Source organism: Cimex lectularius, unplaced genomic scaffold (assembly GCF_000648675.2).
Source record: "Cimex lectularius strain Harlan isolate CLEC.00 unplaced genomic scaffold, Clec_2.1 scaffold109, whole genome shotgun sequence".
In the NCBI taxonomy this organism is placed as follows: Eukaryota; Metazoa; Arthropoda; class Insecta; order Hemiptera; family Cimicidae; genus Cimex; species Cimex lectularius.
Window position 1 is genome coordinate 971,425 of NW_019392781.1, and position 18,081 is coordinate 989,505.

Below are 18,081 nucleotides of genomic sequence, written 5' to 3' on the forward strand. Positions count from 1 at the left end.
CAGTTTGTTAGTAAGTGTGTTGGTGTCTCTTCTGCTTCTTTGCAGAATCTACATGTGCCATCTTGGATTATTCCAATTTTCTTTAGATGTCCATTTAATCTACAGTGTCCTGTCAGGAATCCTGTTAGGATTCGCAGTCTATTCCTGCTTCCTTTGACACATTCTGTGATTTCTTTCTTGCCAAAATTGGTTAGAAGATTCTTGGATTGTCTATGTCCAATAAGTGAATTCCAAAGTTCGCTCATTTTCTTTTTGTCCTTCTGTCTGAGGTATTCGTTGATAGTGTGTGTTCCTATTCCACAGAAGGGTTCGGGTCCTATTAGCGGTGTGGCAGCCCCTTTTCTTGCAAGGGTGTCCGCTTTCTCGTTGTCTTCTACTCCTATGTGTCCTGGGACCCAGGCTGACTTTATTCTGCGAACCTAATATGTTTAATTTGGTTTTGCAGTTCAGCACCATCCTTGAACTAATGGTGTTTGAGCTTAGTGCTTTGATGGCTGCTTGGCTATCTGACATGACAGCTATATTCTTGTTTTTGTATCCTCTATTTAGATTGAATTGGATACATCTTTCAATTGCGTGAATCTCAGCTTGGAAGATACTGGTGTGTTTTCCCATGGGTTCTGAGTATTTGGTTCCGGGTCCGAACACTCCTGCCCCCGTACCTTCCTGCGTTCTAGATCCATCTGTGTACCAAAGGATGGTGCCATTTTTGAGAGGGTTATTTCCCTTTCTTTCCCATTCCTTTTTGGTGCCCAGATGTATTCGGAATTTTTGGTTAAATTCAAACCTCCTGTTCATGTCATCTCTTGGAGCTATGAGTGAAGGATGGCTTTTCCACAGTTTGTTTCTGTCTCTCCATTTCAGTTTTATTCCTGTTGGAGGTTAACTTTCTAATGAAGTTAATTATGGTTTTTTGTGCTGTCCTTTCTACCATGTGATGTAGGGGGTTTAGTCCCAATATCTTTTCCATGTTAATTGTAGGACATGTTCTCATTGCTCCCGTTATGCAGATGCATGCAAGTCTCTGTATTTTTGTGAGTTCTTTCCTTTTGGTTGTTTGTTCTGCTTTATCAGCCTAGGTTATAGCTCCGTATGTAAGTAAAGGTCTTACTATTATGGTGTACATCCATAACAGGATTTCTGGCCTACATCCCCAGTTTCTTCCTGTCATTCTTCTGCACACCATCAAAGCTCGTGTCGCCTTTGTGATAATGGAGCTGATATGTTTCTTAAATGTTAGTGTTTTATCTAGCATGATGCCCAGATATTTGACTTCATTTTTGATTTCTATCGCAGTGTTGTTTAGTTTGATTTCTTTCATGTGATCTAGCTTTCTTTTCCGTGTAAAAGTGACTATAGTTGTTTTGTTTGGATTGATCCCCAAGCCTGCACTTTTACACCATTCTTCTGTGATTTTCAATCCTTCTTGGATAATATCGCAGAGGGTTTCCTCGAATTTTCCCCTGGCTGTCAGGACTATGTCATCTGCATATCCCTGACATTTTATTCCTGAGCGGTTCAGGGTTTCGAGCAGTTCATCAACTGTTGGGCTCCATAGTAGAGGTGATAATATCCCTCCTTGAGGACATCCTTTTGTTGTTCTAACTTCTATAGTGTTTATTCCTATATTTGTTTCAGCTATTCTAGTTCTTAGAAGTTCTCCAATCCATCTGGATGTGGTTTGGTCTACGTGTTTTTTCCCCAGGGAGACTTCCATTGATACATGAGATGCATGCATTGTCGAAAGCTCCCTCAATATCGAGGAACGCGCAGATTGCTATTTCCTTTGTTCCCAGTGTTTCTTTTAGGTCACTGGTTAGTTGGTACAGTGCAGTTTCTGTTGATCTTCCTGCTCTGTATGCATGCTGACAGTAATGGAGAGGCTTGTTTACCAGTGCTGTCGTTCTTATATAGTTGTCTATCAGCTTTTCAAGGGTCTTTAAAAAAAGGATGTTAGGCTGATTGGTCTGTAGGATTTGGGGGACGTGGGGTCTCTTTTCCCCGCTTTTGGTATAAATACCACCCTTGCCCTACGCCATTCAATTTTAATGTACTTCTCATTTTCTCTACCTCATTTCCTCGCCCAAATTTCTTCTGTAATTTTTCATTTATTACATTCCAGAAAATCCTTTTTTCTTTTCTTCATTTTCAATGCGCAAATTTTTTCTTCGCTCTGTCTTTCTTCTTCCCTCCCAGAAATATTTTCTCTAGTCCCTATATATTTAGATATTTGTATGCCTAGAGAACAAGGATGTGTTTAATAAGTGAAAGTACGTGCAATTATTTAAAAAATCGATGAGACAAACGGTGTGTGTTTTACGAAATTATGGACGGGTGTGCTTCCTCAGTCACATACTCAATGAGTGATTTGCTTTATGTGTTGAGCTACTTACCTCAGAGCAATGTTGTTGTTATGTAAATATGCAAGGGAAATTAATTAATCCATTTGTAGCTAATGCGTATCACTTCTGAGATAGTATGATTAGCATTTCTCCTGTTTAAACTACGGGTGGGTCAAATAAGCTGGAGTTTCATCGTAAAAAAAAAAAAAAAAAGGATAAAACTCTCAAATATTATTTTGACCCGGTACCTCGGTCATAAATGAACATAAAACCTGGTCAAAAGAATTTTTCAGAGTTTCTTTTCTAATGTCGTCTCGAATAAATTTAATTTTTGCGTTCTATTTTACGTATTTATTATGAAACCTGTCGGCATTTTTTATGCAAAAAATTCAATGAGCGAAAAATTTATGACAAGGTTTAACAAAAATAAAAGGAGATTAGTTATTAAAACAATAAATTTAATGGAAGTTACTACTTAAAAAATGATAAATTGAATTTATTCTTGGGTTTAAAGTACTCTTCAAGAATCAATTAAGCACAGCTCATCGATAAAGATTCAAGCCTGATGAGGCTGTCAAAAATTTAAGAAAATATCCATATTTTTCTCTTAACTTGTACTATTCACACTAATTTATTATTAACTTACTTATTAAGCTAACTTATTCATCATGTACGATGATGATCAATAGAAACAGAAGGGGGCTCGGAAGACACCCTTGTCGAACGACGTTGTTTAAAGATAAATCATGTTTTGTGAAACTTGATTACTTTTTGTCCTAATCTCGCTACAAGACCAATATGCTCACAGATGAGATTGTTCTTCTGCAGATCAACCCGAGACGGGCTTTTAATGACGGCGCCGCCTATTACGGAGGAAATTTCCTAATTTCCACAGCCAGTATGAAAGGCTTTAATTGTCCGATCCTGCGGAAAAAAGCTAATTGCAAAAGGTAGCTGTTTTTCTCCTCTTCTGTAACTTCTTCTAGTACTTTCTGAAAAGTAAAACCCTCATGGCAAATAGGTTTCTACTCTGAAATGATAAATGAGTAAAATAATTGACTTTGAAGCAATTAGGAATGACTCTTGTATGTGGTTTCTCGTCGCTTTTTAAAATGGCGGCAGAACTGGAAGAAGAATGTATAAGCCAAGTGGCTTAGCGTAAAAAAACAAAAAAAAACAGTTGGATTGTTAAATTATAAATAATCATTGAACAGGCTAGAAATTTTTATTTCAACTCCGACCTTTGTCACAATCAAAGCCCTCTGGGAAAGGTCTCGTCAACAGGCTCGAAAGCCCAATCCGGTCGTTACCAGGACGACAAAACGCGGACTTTATGCCGGCTTAAGTCGCCTGGACAGCTCAATTCGCAAGATTAGCACGCGGGCCGGTCGATATTTTACAACGTGGTGCAGCGTTGTGACTCGACAACGATGATCCATACAGCATACACGCATAAACATACCTGTGATAATAATCAATTGGGATCTGGAGGAAAAAGACAATCAATTTTGTTGACGACGAAGGAATTCCGGGCTAGCAGGCTAAAAAAGAAGATGATGCTGTGGATATGGGATCACACATTTTATTAAAGCTATTTATGCTAATGTTGTATCGAAAAATATTATACTCCTATCCCAGCTTTCTTGCCAATGGGCCTTACGCACCGGAAAAAGGTTGAAATTTGTTAAAAATTTTTTAATAATTGTTGTTGTGCATTTATTTTATTTTAATATGACAAACTAAATAAACTAGATAAAATATATAAAAACTTACAACAATTGAAATACGTCTTCTACTTAAAATATATCAAAAACTTTGTGACTAAAATAAATCGGCTTTAAACACCCTTTAAGGCTAATAAATTGGAATTTTTATAGTAATAAAAATGGATATCAAGTGTTCCACTTAAAAAATTCACAAATTTTCTGGTTTAACAAAATTCTACCTAATTACAACTTTAAAATGCAACTTGCATCATGTGTTCATCATAAGTTTTATATCATTATATGTGATTAAAATTACGATGAAATAACAAAAAACTGCTTAAAATGTAAATGTAAAATTATTTAACCGGTTCTAATTTATACAATTAAGGATTTTTTTAACGTTCTAAACGCCTGGAAAGTTAAAGAAAAAATTGGCTTCCTGTGCCAGAAGTATAGGATGCATTTCTGCAAAATTTTGAATTTTATGTATGCTAAAAAAAATCAATCGTTAGTAATCAAGAGAAAATTTTTCTTCCCAACCAAATCTTAGGCAAAACTGACTCTAAGAAGTGAGGTAACTTCTGTGGCGGAGTGGGTAGTTCTGTTATATGTACAAAATATATGTACAAATTCACAATTTTGCCTTAAAAAAATTCAAGAATAAATAAAGGGAATTTTTTTCCCGGCGATAGTTAAGACAACACTGTGGGCAACACTGCCTCAGAAAAGTGAAGGGATCGCATTCACCGAGAGGTTAGGTTAGTTACAGGTATATTAGCTACATAATTTTTTGGAAACTCACAATTTTGTACTAAAAAAATCAAAAATCAAAAGTAAATGAAATTTCTCCTCTCTAACGATTTGGCGCAGCCCTGTGGGCAACGCTGGCTCCAACAAGTGAGAGGTCCGCGGTGAACGAGTTGTTAGTTGTGTAATATATATATATATATATATATATATATATATATATATATATATATATATATATAACGTGTATAAAAAATGTGTTTAAAAAATAAATAAATAACAGTAAAAAAATTTAAGAGTAAATGAAGGGAAAGAAAATAGAAAGTTTAGGCAATACTGACTCGTGAATTGAACGGATCGTGGTGGTACGTTTGTATTAGTTATATTAGGTACGTAATATATAAGGAAATTTGCAAGTTTGTACTAAAAAAAATTACGAGTAAAATTTCTCTTTCCCAACGATAGTTTTGACAACACTGTGGGAAACACTGACTCCGAAAAGTGAGGGGGCCGCGGTGACCGAGTTGGGAGGAATGTATTAGGTATATTTAGGTACATATGGAATGTATGGAAGTTCAAAATTTTGCTGTTAAAAAATAAATAAAAACAATCAATGGTAAATTAAGGGAATTTTTTTCCCACACCATCGAAAATTTAGGCAACACTGTGGGCAACACTGACTCTTGGAAGAAAGCGGATCGTGGTGGCCGAGTGGTTGTTTGTATTAGGCACGTTAGAAATTCACAATTTTGTGGTAAAAAATTTTGCATGTCCGCAATTTTCCTGTTTTCTTCGTTCTCTCTCTTTCATTCTCTTTCTCTCTCTCTCTCTCTGTCTCTCTCTCTCTTTCTCTTTCTCTTCCCTTTCTCTCTCTCTCTCTTTCTCTTCCCTTTCTCTCTTTCTTTCTTCCTCTTTTTTTCTGTCTTTTTTTTTTCTCCCTTACTCACTCACTCATTTTTTTCTCACCAAACTCAATATTTCTACTTATGTTTTTCTTCCCTCTTAATCTTAAATCTATCGGTTTCTCTGTCTGCCAGTATCTTATGTTTTGCTTTTCTCTCTCTCCCTCCCTCCCTCACTCTCTCTCTCTCTCTCTTATATATACCTATGTATATTTCTATCTTGTTTTAACTTGTCTGTATAATACGGCGTAACATTCTGTATATTGTTTAAAGAATCATATTGACATGATAGATATGTAAATTTTCTTTACCTTTTCTGCTACCTCAGCTCGATGAGCTTTGACATTGATGAAACGTCTTCACTCTTTTTGTTAGCTTATCCCGTTCGATTATGAGATAATCATGATCCGTCCAGAGGGTTGGAAATGGGTTTGGGTGGCGAGGCGTTCCCCACCCGGCGGACCGAAGAGATTTCGGGCGACGCCCACATTTTTTCTCGAGAAACCCTCCCCCGGGTGGGCGGCCTCCATTTTATCCTTCCTCGTCGTGCGTCCTGCTGCACTTTCGGCACCTGGCGTCCTCTCATGGCCGGCGGTCGAAACCATCCTAAACAGGGGCCGCTCCTAAAAAAATGTATTCATCAAGTGAGCTTTTTTGACAAGGAAAAATTCAATAAGCAATAGCAAAAACGTAGGACAAAAGAACGGCAAAATTTGTTTGTTTTATCTTGAAATTAATTAATTCATTGTTAATTAATTCATAATGACGAAATCTTAGTCCAGATGAGATTTCTTATGGAGATTAAGAAGTAATAAAGGATATAATTAACAAAGAATTATCGGCAATATTTTCTCGGTCCGCCTTTTTCTATTGGCTGTTCGTCCTTGGCGAGAAGCTTCACCAATAATTCGCCCAAATGGAAAAGCGTGATGTTGAGACGCGATCGACGAATCTACATTAGAAGTAGAAGGAGGAAAAATTCCTATTCAAATGAGCAGAGACGGCAAACGGAAAAAATAATTTTACGCTCATAATTATTATTTCTTCAGTACGAACAGTTAGTTATCAGAGAGAGAGAGAGAGAGAGAGAGAGAGAGAGAGAGAGAGAGAGAGAGAGAGAGAGAGAGAGAGAGAGAGAAAGGGGGAGTGAGAAAGAGAGACGGAGAGGGAGGGAGAGAGAGAGAGAGAGCGAGAGAGAGAGGGTGAGAGAGAGAAAGAGAGGGAGAGAGAGAGCGAGAGAGAGCGCGAGAGAGAGAAAGAAAGGGGAGTGAGAAAGAGAGACAGAAAAAAGCAAAGAATAAGAAACTGGCAGACAGACAAAAAGATCAGGTATAGAGAAACCGATAAATTTAAGATCGAGCTAAATAAACAGACGTAGGTTAGAAAAAAGATCGAGTAGAGGGAAGGAAAGGAAGAAAGAGAGAGTGTGAGAGTATGAGAGAGAGAGGGAGAGAGAGAGAGAGAGAGAGAGAGAGAGACAGGAAAGTGGTAGATAGTCGGACAGAAAGGCAGAGAAACACAAAGAAATAACATGAAAGGTAGATATATAGGAGGAAAGAGAGATTAATCGATTGATTAAACTTGAGTTGTACATTAAATTTTTACATATTTTTTAATTAAATATTTCATAATACAGTGGACGCCGCTTATAAGACTCACGGATAAAAGGTTCGGTCCGCCTATAAGACTCAGAATCGCCAGAAACCAGTCCGGACGTATCCGAATACATTGAAAAAAACTCGGTTATAAGACTCACCACTTCTTATATCCGAAGTTTTTTAGTCTCAGTTTTACCACCATTCCGCATCATTCGAACCTTTAAAGCCGGTCAAAAATGAGAAAAACCTTACCGCTCTTTTTTGACGAAACCTTGGAATCTCAGAAGACTTCATCATCAAATTCGACTTTGGAGGCTAACGACTCGCCAAGAAAATCACATTCGCGAGGTTTTTCACCTGGCCAACGCAGCGTGTGACCATTCGAAACAACTTTTGGCACGGGGTTTTGTCAAAACCGATGAAAAGCTGGAGAAGGAGAGGATAGTTGCCCTATTAGGACGCCAGAATACCTTACTGTGAGGAACTACGAGAATTGGATGGATATTGATCACAATCTTCAATCCCCTGAAGCGTCTTCTGAGGATCAAATCTGCCAGTCCGTCATGAACGAAGCTAACAGCACATCGGATGCTAGGAACGATGACGATGTCGATGAGGAAAATACCGATGAAGTCGAACTTCCACCTTCAAACTCAGAACCTCTAAGGGCTCTAAGGGTGTTGAGGAGAGCTGTCCAGCACCACGGGACCAATTTTCAAAAGCACTACGATTATGAGAAGTATATTATCGAAATGATGGAAAATAACAAGAAATAAACAAAAGTAACAAATCATTTTAAATCATCTTAAATTTTGAACTGATTACGTTTTTACGTATTTGAAGACTTACCTTTATTTTATAGGTGAATGACACGCTGTATTGACAGGAAAAATAACATACATTCTAAAATCTTGTTTCCTTCGCTTGTAAGGTCCTTCCCCTTATAAGACTCACTTTTTGCTGGTCCCAAAGTGAGTTTTATAAGCGGCATCCACTAACAATTTTTTGTTCATAAATTTATTACAATATGTATTTATCTATGTAAGAAATCAATGAATAACAATAAAAAAAGAAAAACATAAACAATAAAAACTATAACAAAAAAAACTGAGACGGCAAACGGAAAAAATAATCTGATGCTCATAATTATTATTTCTTAAGGACGAACAGTTATAAGAGAGAAAGAGAGAGTGTGTGTGAGTGAGAGAGAGAGAGAGAGAGAGAGAGAGAGAGAGAGAGAGAGAAAGAAAGAGAGAGAGATATATATCGAGAAAGAAAGAAAAGGAGAGTGAGAAAGAGAGAGGGAGTGGGAGGGAGAGGGAGAGAGAGAAAAGCAAAAAATAAGAAACTGGCAGACAGAGAAACCGATAGATTTAAGATCGAGCTAAATAAACAGGCAGGTAGGTAAGAAAAAAGATCGAGTAGAGGGAGAGAGAGAGATAGAGGTAGATAGAGGTATATATATATATATATATATATATATATAGAGAGAGAGAGAGAGAGAGAGAGAGAGAGAAATACATGGTAGAAAGACAGAATGAATAGGTGCATAGTTAAATACAAATATAACTATAGATTGCTATAGAAAAAGAGGACATGAGCGAGATATTAGACGTACAGGCAAATAAAAGCAAGATTTTGCTACACATAGGTAGACAGATATGAAGTTCGAGAGAGAAATGCAAAGGTTAGATATCATATATTAGATAATCAATATGGAGGAAAATATAGGTAAATGAGAGAGAGAGGGAGAGAGAGAGAGAGAGAGAGAGAGAGTGAGAGAGAGAAAGAGAAAAAATTAATAATAAAAGGAAGTACAATATGTTTTTACCCCCTTATCTTGCTAATGTAACTTTACTGTGGTACTTAGATAATATTATCTTTCTTGTCAAGCACAGTCAGATCATTAAGTAAGACCTTCTTCACTGTTGTTTGTCGGTTTTTTCTTAGGTGAAATGTGTACTCTCAATACAAGACAACCCCTTGTGAAATTTTTTTATATTTTACATTGCAAATAGTATGAAGAGTCGTAACTATTTTTGCGAGAAGTACAGTGGTTGATACATGCAATAATTGGAAATACTGATTCCAACTATTTGGATGATTAATTGGCAATTTTGTAATTTGTAAACTGTTGTCTTTTTACCTGAGTCTTTTACGGGTATCTTTGAGAACTTTTTCATTTTTTTTTTAAATTTGGAGAAACCCTGTTTGAGCATCACCCGACTTGACAGATATTCGAAGATGTGCCGGGAAAAGGGCCGAAAAATCGATTTCCCACCTCGTACGTGTTTACACTCTTTCGTCTTTTACCAAGGGCCCCGTGGGAAGCCGATCGTGGGAATCGTGTGACTAAGACTAAGACTAAAGAAGGGCGGGCAGTGTGGGCACATTGTCATCACCCACGCGCAACACCTTTTATTAATTGCCCCTGCCATTCTGTCTTAAAAATGAAACCAGGGATAAATATAAACAAAACTGGAAATGAAGAAGGCGCCCACATTTGATTTTGGAGAGTAACGCGTGTCGTTTTGTCGTCCACACCCGAAGAAATGTTACCACCCCAAAATTATTACACATAAACTTCCTCGAAATAACTCATGTTGTTTTTACACTAAAAGATGTTTTCATAATATAAATAATCAATAAATAAGTACTGACTTTGATATTAACTTTATTTTTTTTTTTGTGCACAGTTCTATTGCATGGATCCCAGCTCGGACCTAGTTTAACCTAGAGGTTTCTTAGGCCAAAATTTCTGTCTTTAATTCTTTCCCCTATGTTTATGTTTTGATCCATCTGTGTACAATAAGGCCTATTATTTTCATGGTTTAAATTCTTCCAAACGGCATCACCATCCTCTGTCCTATGGGCTGGCATCATTGTTGAAATTGGACAAGTATGGCAACAAAATTCAGTGTTGTTTTATGGGAAGCGGTCAAAAAGCATGTCTGATCGGGCACAATTTATTTTCCTTTCCATAAGACATAACATATTGGTTGTAATTAAAAAGAATCTCAACAGTATTGATGGCGAAAAACCGAAACACTAGGCCACCGCGGGTCTTTTAATTCCTGGAATCAGTGTAAACTACAGTGTTGCCAAACTAGAATCGGGGAGGAAAAATGTCACTTAATTTTCCCTACATTGCTATTTTTCACTACAAAACTGTGAATGTATTATAATGGCGAACCAAATTGACGTATTCAAGAGATAAAAAAAATCGAGAAAATATAATGTTATAATATTTTTCATTTTATAATTATCTAAAAGACTAAAAAGAGATAAACATACAGTATTTTCTTCTTTCATAAAGCATGAGAGAAAAAAAAACAACCAATGAAGATGGAGAGGATTGGAAACACTAGGCCACCGCCGCCACTTTTAAATTTGTAATTATTGAAAAACTGTAATATTCCTTTTCACTGATAGCAACAGATAAACACAAACAAACTTCCTCCTTCAAAATGACAGTGCATAAAACTAAACTAAATTCACTACACCATTGACGATGGCAAGAAATCGAAACATTAGGCCACCGTGATCCTCCTTATTTCAACTTGTCAGTTTTGTTTCCAGTGTTACCCAAAATTTTAGAGAGAAAAAATTTCCCTTAATTTACTCTGCATTTCTATTTTTCATTACAAAACTGTGAATTTCCATACATTTCAATAGCACATCGTGGCGTACAAAATGGACGTAATATAGTTTTCTTTTTAATTGACACCAAGATTAAAAAATAAAAAAATCCACAGGCACAATCTTTACTCCTTTAATATAGACTGAACGTATAACCAAACAAGAAAAATAATAAGATGTTAAAGGAAGAGGATTCGAAACACTAGGCCATCACGGCCCTTTCATTTCCAAGAGTCAGGTTTGCCTACAGTGTTGCCCAAACGCGTGGTGGAGGGAATAATATTTTCCCTTACTTATGTATTTTAACGGGGTTTTCTTGATCGACTGCGTGTTTCCTGATCCTGAATACGAAGTCACATCAATCCCAAAGATTCCGGTGATTTTGAACCCCCCCATTTATAAGTTTGTTGGGTTGGAATTCGGGTCCGTTGATTTTCGAACCTTTACAGTGATGAGCCCCAGACTTGACTTTTAGTTTATACTTTATCCCGATAAATTTGTGTTTTAGTTTTCATTTTTTTATTACACAATATGAACCAAACCTGATTGTTTTCCAGATGAACCAGCTCTGCCGGGTCTGTGGCGAACCAGCGGCTGGATTCCACTTCGGCGCGTTTACCTGCGAAGGATGCAAAGTAAGTCGAACAGTTTGTCAATTTCGAGTGTTTTTTTTTCCCGGGCCGAGTAGAACCGGTCCGGCCGTTTAGATAACAGCCGACGAGGAAGCCCGGACCGTAAAAAACGAAACGCGTGTCCCGGACAAGGATCGTCCATCCGCACGTGCCACGATTGACGACGGATTTGGGCCTAAACGACCCTATCTCCCTGGGCCGTATCGGAAAAAGAAATTCCAAAAGGCGAATAATCCAAAAAGGGATAGAACAGATGGGACGGGTACCCGATCGGGTCCCACCTCATAGCCACGTCCTGAGGGCTTCTGTAACGTTTTACAATAATTATTTAGAAATCGTGAGATGCGGTCTGGTGTGATGTAGGTTTCAGAAAAACATTTTCTTTATCGTGCCAACGTTTCGATCTTTATTGAGATCATCTTCAGGGCTCAATAAAGATCGAAACGTTGGCACGATAAAGAAAATGTTTTAGACACCAGACCGCATCTCACGATTTCTAAATAAATATCGATTAATGGTCACCAATCACCACACGTATTACAATAAGAAAATTATCTTTTCGTTTCAGGAAAAACCTTACAAAATACCTCTCTCCTAATAAAACATAAAATATATATAACATTATTGGGGTAGCGATCGTTTTTCAAACACCATTTTTTAGTTTACTTTAAATACTGAATGGATTTTAATTTTCATATGGGTTTATTTTTTATCAGATTCTGTACTTTCTAATTAAGTTCACTAATTTCGTGGTCCGCTTGACCAATTAATATCTTACAATTAATTAAGGTTTTTAGTTGAGATAAAAAAGTCAATGGCACGAGCGGGATTCGAACCCACGATCTTCGGCTTGATACGCCGCTGCTCTACCACTTGAGCTATCGTGACCTCGATCCACTCGGACACCAACTCCGTACTCAACCTACAACCTTTCAAATTATCCGTCCTTTTTGCCATTTATGGTTAATTTTATGGCATAAAAATGACACGATAAAATCATTTGCAGGATTGAACTATAGACGATGTTTGAGTTGGAAGGTTTTCAACACAGAGCGTCTAAGATGTCAAGTTGCAAGTTCATGAAGGCAAAGTACACCAGAAAACTAGATCGAAAAATTATTAGAAGCACAAGTAAAGATTGGAATCTCATGGGACGAGTTTCATTCTGTGAGAAAATTTTTCCCCTCGTTCGTTTTTTTTTTTTTCGAACCTGCCAGGATAATAAAATGCGACACAAGCAGAGCCCGTTAATGTCCCGGTGTTTCCAAGTTTACCCGGATTAATAGTGGCCTTGTGTCAAATAAAGGATTATCTCGATTAATCGCGTTCGCGCCTTTGGAAAGCAGGGCGCGACTGGAAATAAAAGGAAAAGGAAAAAAATTCCGGGAGTACTCCTGCCCCAATCGGATTCCTCAGGCTCGTCTCGTTTCGCTCTCTGCATTAATTTGCATCTCGGATTCTTACCGTTTCGCCACGTTTATAAGGATAAAAAAAATGAAATAAAATAAAACAAATTATGCGTTTTTATAATTATGTGAGTCCGCAACACCATAATAACTCAGCATGAATGTATTCAAACAGCGAAAAAATCGAGAAAAAAATCACGATTTTGAATTAAATTATATAAAATAACGTCATGAGCCTTCATGAGAATTAGACAGACATAATTAAGTTATAAATAAGATAAAATCTTTTCTTTTTACTTATATTTTCATCCAAGGCAGAGTAAAATAATTGTTCAATTTGAGACAGTGTCTTACCATATTGCATTATTAAATAAAATTATATGTACAAACATTTTATATTTTTTGAGTACAATATCTTAGCCACAGCCACTTGCTTTTGGTGCCCCTTGTACAGAGAAAGGTTGCTCGATGTATCCCACATAATATATGCATTGGCTCCATATAGAGAGCGTGTAGGCATGCCGCCGGATTTAAGAATGGTTCTCGGACACTGTAGCGCAATTCAGAGTCTCCTGTTCCACTTTTTAGTAGGACTGGAGATTTTTTTTATTGTTTATAGGTTTTGTGTTTTGTATGAGTGAGTGTATTTATTAGAGTGAATGTGGAGGGGCTGATGGTGAAATCGCATCCCCATCTTCCCTCGAGCTGTGTACCTGACTTGGGTCGATGGTGGATTATAAAAGTACCCCATCGACCCCAATTAGATTAATTTGTTGTTGTATGCTGGTCCCTGGAGGAATATTGAGTACCCCATCTACTAAATAGATTGAATGCAATGTATACAGGTGTGAGGGAATTTATTTGTGTGAATGCCTATTGAATGGGTGTCGTTATATTTCGTATGCGCTCGGGGCTAAAATGACCAAGCTGTCGGATGCCCCTAAAAAAAAAAAAAAAAAAAATAGCTTTCCTTCTTTTCTAAACAATAGACCTAAATTGGAGGAGATTCATTTATAAACAAAATCGTTTTTAGCTTTGTGATCCCCCCTCACGAATGTAAATAATTTCTGCCAAATCTAGTACGATAACAAGTGTTAATATACATGACAGACGTACATAACGAACATTTGGTACTAGATTTCACCAAAATTAGAGAGGTTTTGTTCACAAAAAAGAATTGAAATAATTACTAAAAGTTATAAGCATGATCTTACAATATAAACATTCTTTCCTCCAAAATAACCATTTTTAGTTTGAAATTTTCCCTTTTTAATTTTAAATTATTCCTTTTTTAAACTATTAAGACCTTAGGAGATCGCATGAAACCTTTACATCAGAGATTTTCTTTTAAATAAAAATAATTGGTCTCTTAGAAGATCATATGAAATATATTTATTTAAAATTAAGTCTTTCTTAAAACAAAAAAACTACGATATGGTATGAGATGTAAGCACATAAAATGCAATTCTTTCATTACGAGAAAATAATATAAAATGGGTGTTTTGAGAATACCAAAAGAAAATGGGTGAGGCTTTGGGAATATTATGTGAAAATAAATTATAATTAAAATGACAAATGATATGAAATCAACTTTCAAAAGAAACAATTCTTCCTTTAATTTAAAATTTTTTTACAAATATAAAATAATTGGGCTCCTAAAACGTAAATGAAAATTAATTACATTACAATTAAAAATTAGGTAAAAATATTTTTCTTTAATTTGAGATTCTTTTAAAATAAAATAATAGGGCACTTAAAAACTACATTTTTTACATTTCTCAAATTGAAACCAAAAATCCCTTATTTTATATAATTATTATTAATTTTCATACTGGTTTTAATAGCCAAAGTAATTTATATTTTGTGAACGTTTTCTTTAAAATAGGATATTTAGTTTTGAAATTATTTATTTATATATATCATTTTTCATTTTAATTATTGTTCATATGCTTTCTAAGAGCCCAATTCTAATATTCTTTTTAAAATAAACAGGAAGTTTACACGCTTATATTTCAAACCATATTATATTTTTTTATTGCTTTAAAGAAAGGTCGTGGGCTCGAATTCCGCTTGTGACACCAATTTTTCATATCCAAAAAACTGTTTATAATTAATTGAATTCAATGAAAAGTCTAATTTGAAGTTAAAAAAGTTAATTTGAAATAAAAAAGGATTAATTTGATGTGAAAAAAGTTTATTTGAAGTGAAAAAAGTTAATTTAAAATTATAAACGACTAATTTGAAATTAGAAAAGGTTAATTTGAAATTAAAAAGTTAATTTAAAATTATAAACGGTTAATTTAAACTTAAAAAGTTAATTTGTAATACAAATGGTTAATTTGATGATAAAAAAGTTAATTTGAAATAAAAGAGAATTAATGTGAACTGAAAAAAGTTTATTTGAAGTGACAAAAGTTAATTTAAAATTATAAACGATTAATTTGAACTTAAAAAGTTAATTTGAAATAAAATGGTTAATTTGAAGTTAAAAAAGGTTAATTTGATGTTAAAATAGTTAATTTGAAATAAAAAAGAATTAATTTAAACTTAAAAAAGGTTTATTTGAAGTGACAAAGGATAATTTAAAATTATAAACAATTAATTTGAAATTAAAAAAGGTTAATTTGAAATTAAAAAAGATTCATTTGAAGTAGAGAAAGGTTAATTTGATATTTAAAATTGTTAATATAAAGTTAAAAAAGTTTAATTGAAATTAAAGAAAACTAAATTCACTAATTTCGTGATCCGCTTGACGAATTAATACATTACAATTAATTAAGGTTTTTAGTTGAGATAAAAAAGTCAATGGCACCAGCAGGATTCGAACCCACGATCTTTGGCTTGCACCTCACGTGAGGTTACGATAGCTCAGGTGGTAGAGCAGCGGCGTATCAAGCCGAAGATCGTGGGTTCGAATCCCGCTCATGCCGTTGACTTTTTTATCTCAACTAAAAACCTTAATTAATTAAAGAAAACGTTAATTTATAATTTAAAATTAAAAGAAGGTTAAATTAAAATTAAAAATGGTTAACCTGGTGCAAAAAAGGGTTAATTTGACGGAAAAAGCTAAATAAAAATTACAATACAATTCTTAGAATTTTTTTTTGCTGAGTTTCATACGATAGTGCTTGAACTTAACTTTAAAGAGGACTTGTTCTCGCAATTTATATTCAAATTGAGTCATATCAAAGTTTGAAGCACTACATAATAGATAAAGAACAGTAAAACTTTGTACGTAGGTTTTACACGATTTTTCAAATGGTTTATCACACCATTTATTGTGTTGAACCACTGTCGACGTCCGAGCGTCATTAAAAATAATATTAAAAAACAAAAAAAAAACGCGCCCGGCTATTTGGCACATTTTCAAACCGGGTAATGGCTTGATTAGGAAATCAAGAGCTATAACAGTAAAGCTAGAAAAGGGCAGAGCTTTATTGCCAAGGATGCACCGGATTTATTGCAAACTGCTATTGGCTCCCATTCAAACTGCACCCGGTTTTTCATTGGGTCCGTAACGCCGTACGGCAATCGTAATTCTCGACAGGATCCCTTTCAACTTTATCAAGTTGAAAAGTCCATTCTAAAAATGGCACTTGTTAAGCACGCTGTATCCGTGTTTCTTAAGTATTCATGAGATTCCCTTTAAAGGCAGACGATTTAATCGATCAGGCTGGCCAGTTTGTCTGCTTTTTCATTACCTAGAATTCCTTCGTTCCGTGGCACCCAGTATAGTCGTAGAACTAGGTTTCAAGCAAGCTAAAAGAACAGAAACAATTATTAAAGATAAGATTAAATTTATTATGTTTGGTTTTTCCAGAGTTTCTTTGGAAGGACGTACAACAACCTGAGCTCGATTTCGGAGTGCAAGAACAACGGGGAATGTGTGATCAACAAGAAGAACAGGACGTCGTGCAAGGCTTGCAGACTGCGGAAATGCCTGCTCGTCGGGATGTCAAAGAGCGGCTCCAGGTACGGAAGGAGGTCCAATTGGTTCAAGATCCACTGCCTCCTCCAGGAGCAGGGTGGTTCCGGGGGTGCTCCGACGCCCCCCAAATGGGACGAGGACAACAACAACGTCAAGAAAGAACCGCCCGTCTGGAGACTGCCGATCCCTGGTAAAGTCCGAGAATGTCGTTAAATGCCAACGGTACCTGTCATGTTATTGTTTTCAGGTGGACCTATCTTCGGTTTTCCACCTCCGATCCCTCCGTTTTTCCTACCCCGGGGTCTGCTGCTCCCTCCGCCTCCGCCGCCCACGCCTCCTCAGCCGCCGGCACCCGCCTCCTCCCTCGACATCCTCAGGAGCCTCGGCCCAGTCCAGGACAGCCCGATGGACCTAAGGCTCAGGAAGGACGAGGAATCGACGCAGTCCGACAGGAAAACACCTCTGGATCTCACGTGCGTCAAAACCTGACGCTCCGGCTCTTTTCCACCGGACGTTTTATTTATTTGTACGACCACTTTGTGTGATTTTGTGCTCAATAAATCCGCGAAAAGTTGTGATAGACGGTTTGTCAAAACGGATCCGCCCTCTCTCGTGTTGAACAAAAAATACAATAAAATAAAATAAAATAAAACAAGCGCCGCTACTTTCCATTCTCAAAAACGATTCTTAGTGAATTAAATATATCCTATTTTCTATAATTTTCTTTATAAAACTATTTAAAATAACAAAATCAAGACAATAAGTGCCATTTTTTTATTATTGTTTATAAATTTTATAGACGTAAAGAAGAATTCGTCATAAGGCCTCTGGCTCGATTGTAAACGAGTAAGCTCAAGTCTCTATCTGTAAATATTTTAGTTTTTTGGTACATAGTTTTGTAAATAGTGCAATGTATTTTTTGAAAGCGTGATATCATTTCGCGCCTTATTTATTTAAAAGAAGAACAGGGGATTTTTTTGTGACAAAAATCGTTGTTTAAATTAAATACAAATGTAGACAAATACAAAATAGTTTTTAATTGTGTTTTTCTTGACTTCCCTCTCGACCAGTCGCAAACGAAAGGACATCAGGTTTATCTAGAAAACAACAGAGAAATAAAGAATGCTTTCACAAATCTCCCTTTATTCCGGAGAAAGTTTTTGATATGCAAGTCTTAAAAC

At 36.0% G+C, this 18,081-nt stretch overlaps 1 protein-coding gene across 1 annotated transcript in view; it reads left to right on the forward strand.

The window, feature by feature from the left end:
- Window positions 1-17,837, forward strand: part of LOC106665900 (nuclear receptor subfamily 1 group D member 1-like) — a 31,793-nt gene extending 13,956 nt beyond the window's left edge. The window contains exons 2-4 of the mRNA XM_014392704.2: window positions 11,492-11,569; window positions 16,793-17,090; window positions 17,148-17,837. Of these exons, the coding sequence (XP_014248190.1) occupies window positions 11,492-11,569; window positions 16,793-17,090; window positions 17,148-17,389 (618 nt within the window). The 3' untranslated portion in view covers window positions 17,390-17,837. The remainder of the gene's footprint in view (window positions 1-11,491; window positions 11,570-16,792; window positions 17,091-17,147) is intronic.
- Window positions 17,838-18,081: the final 244 nt, after the last annotated feature.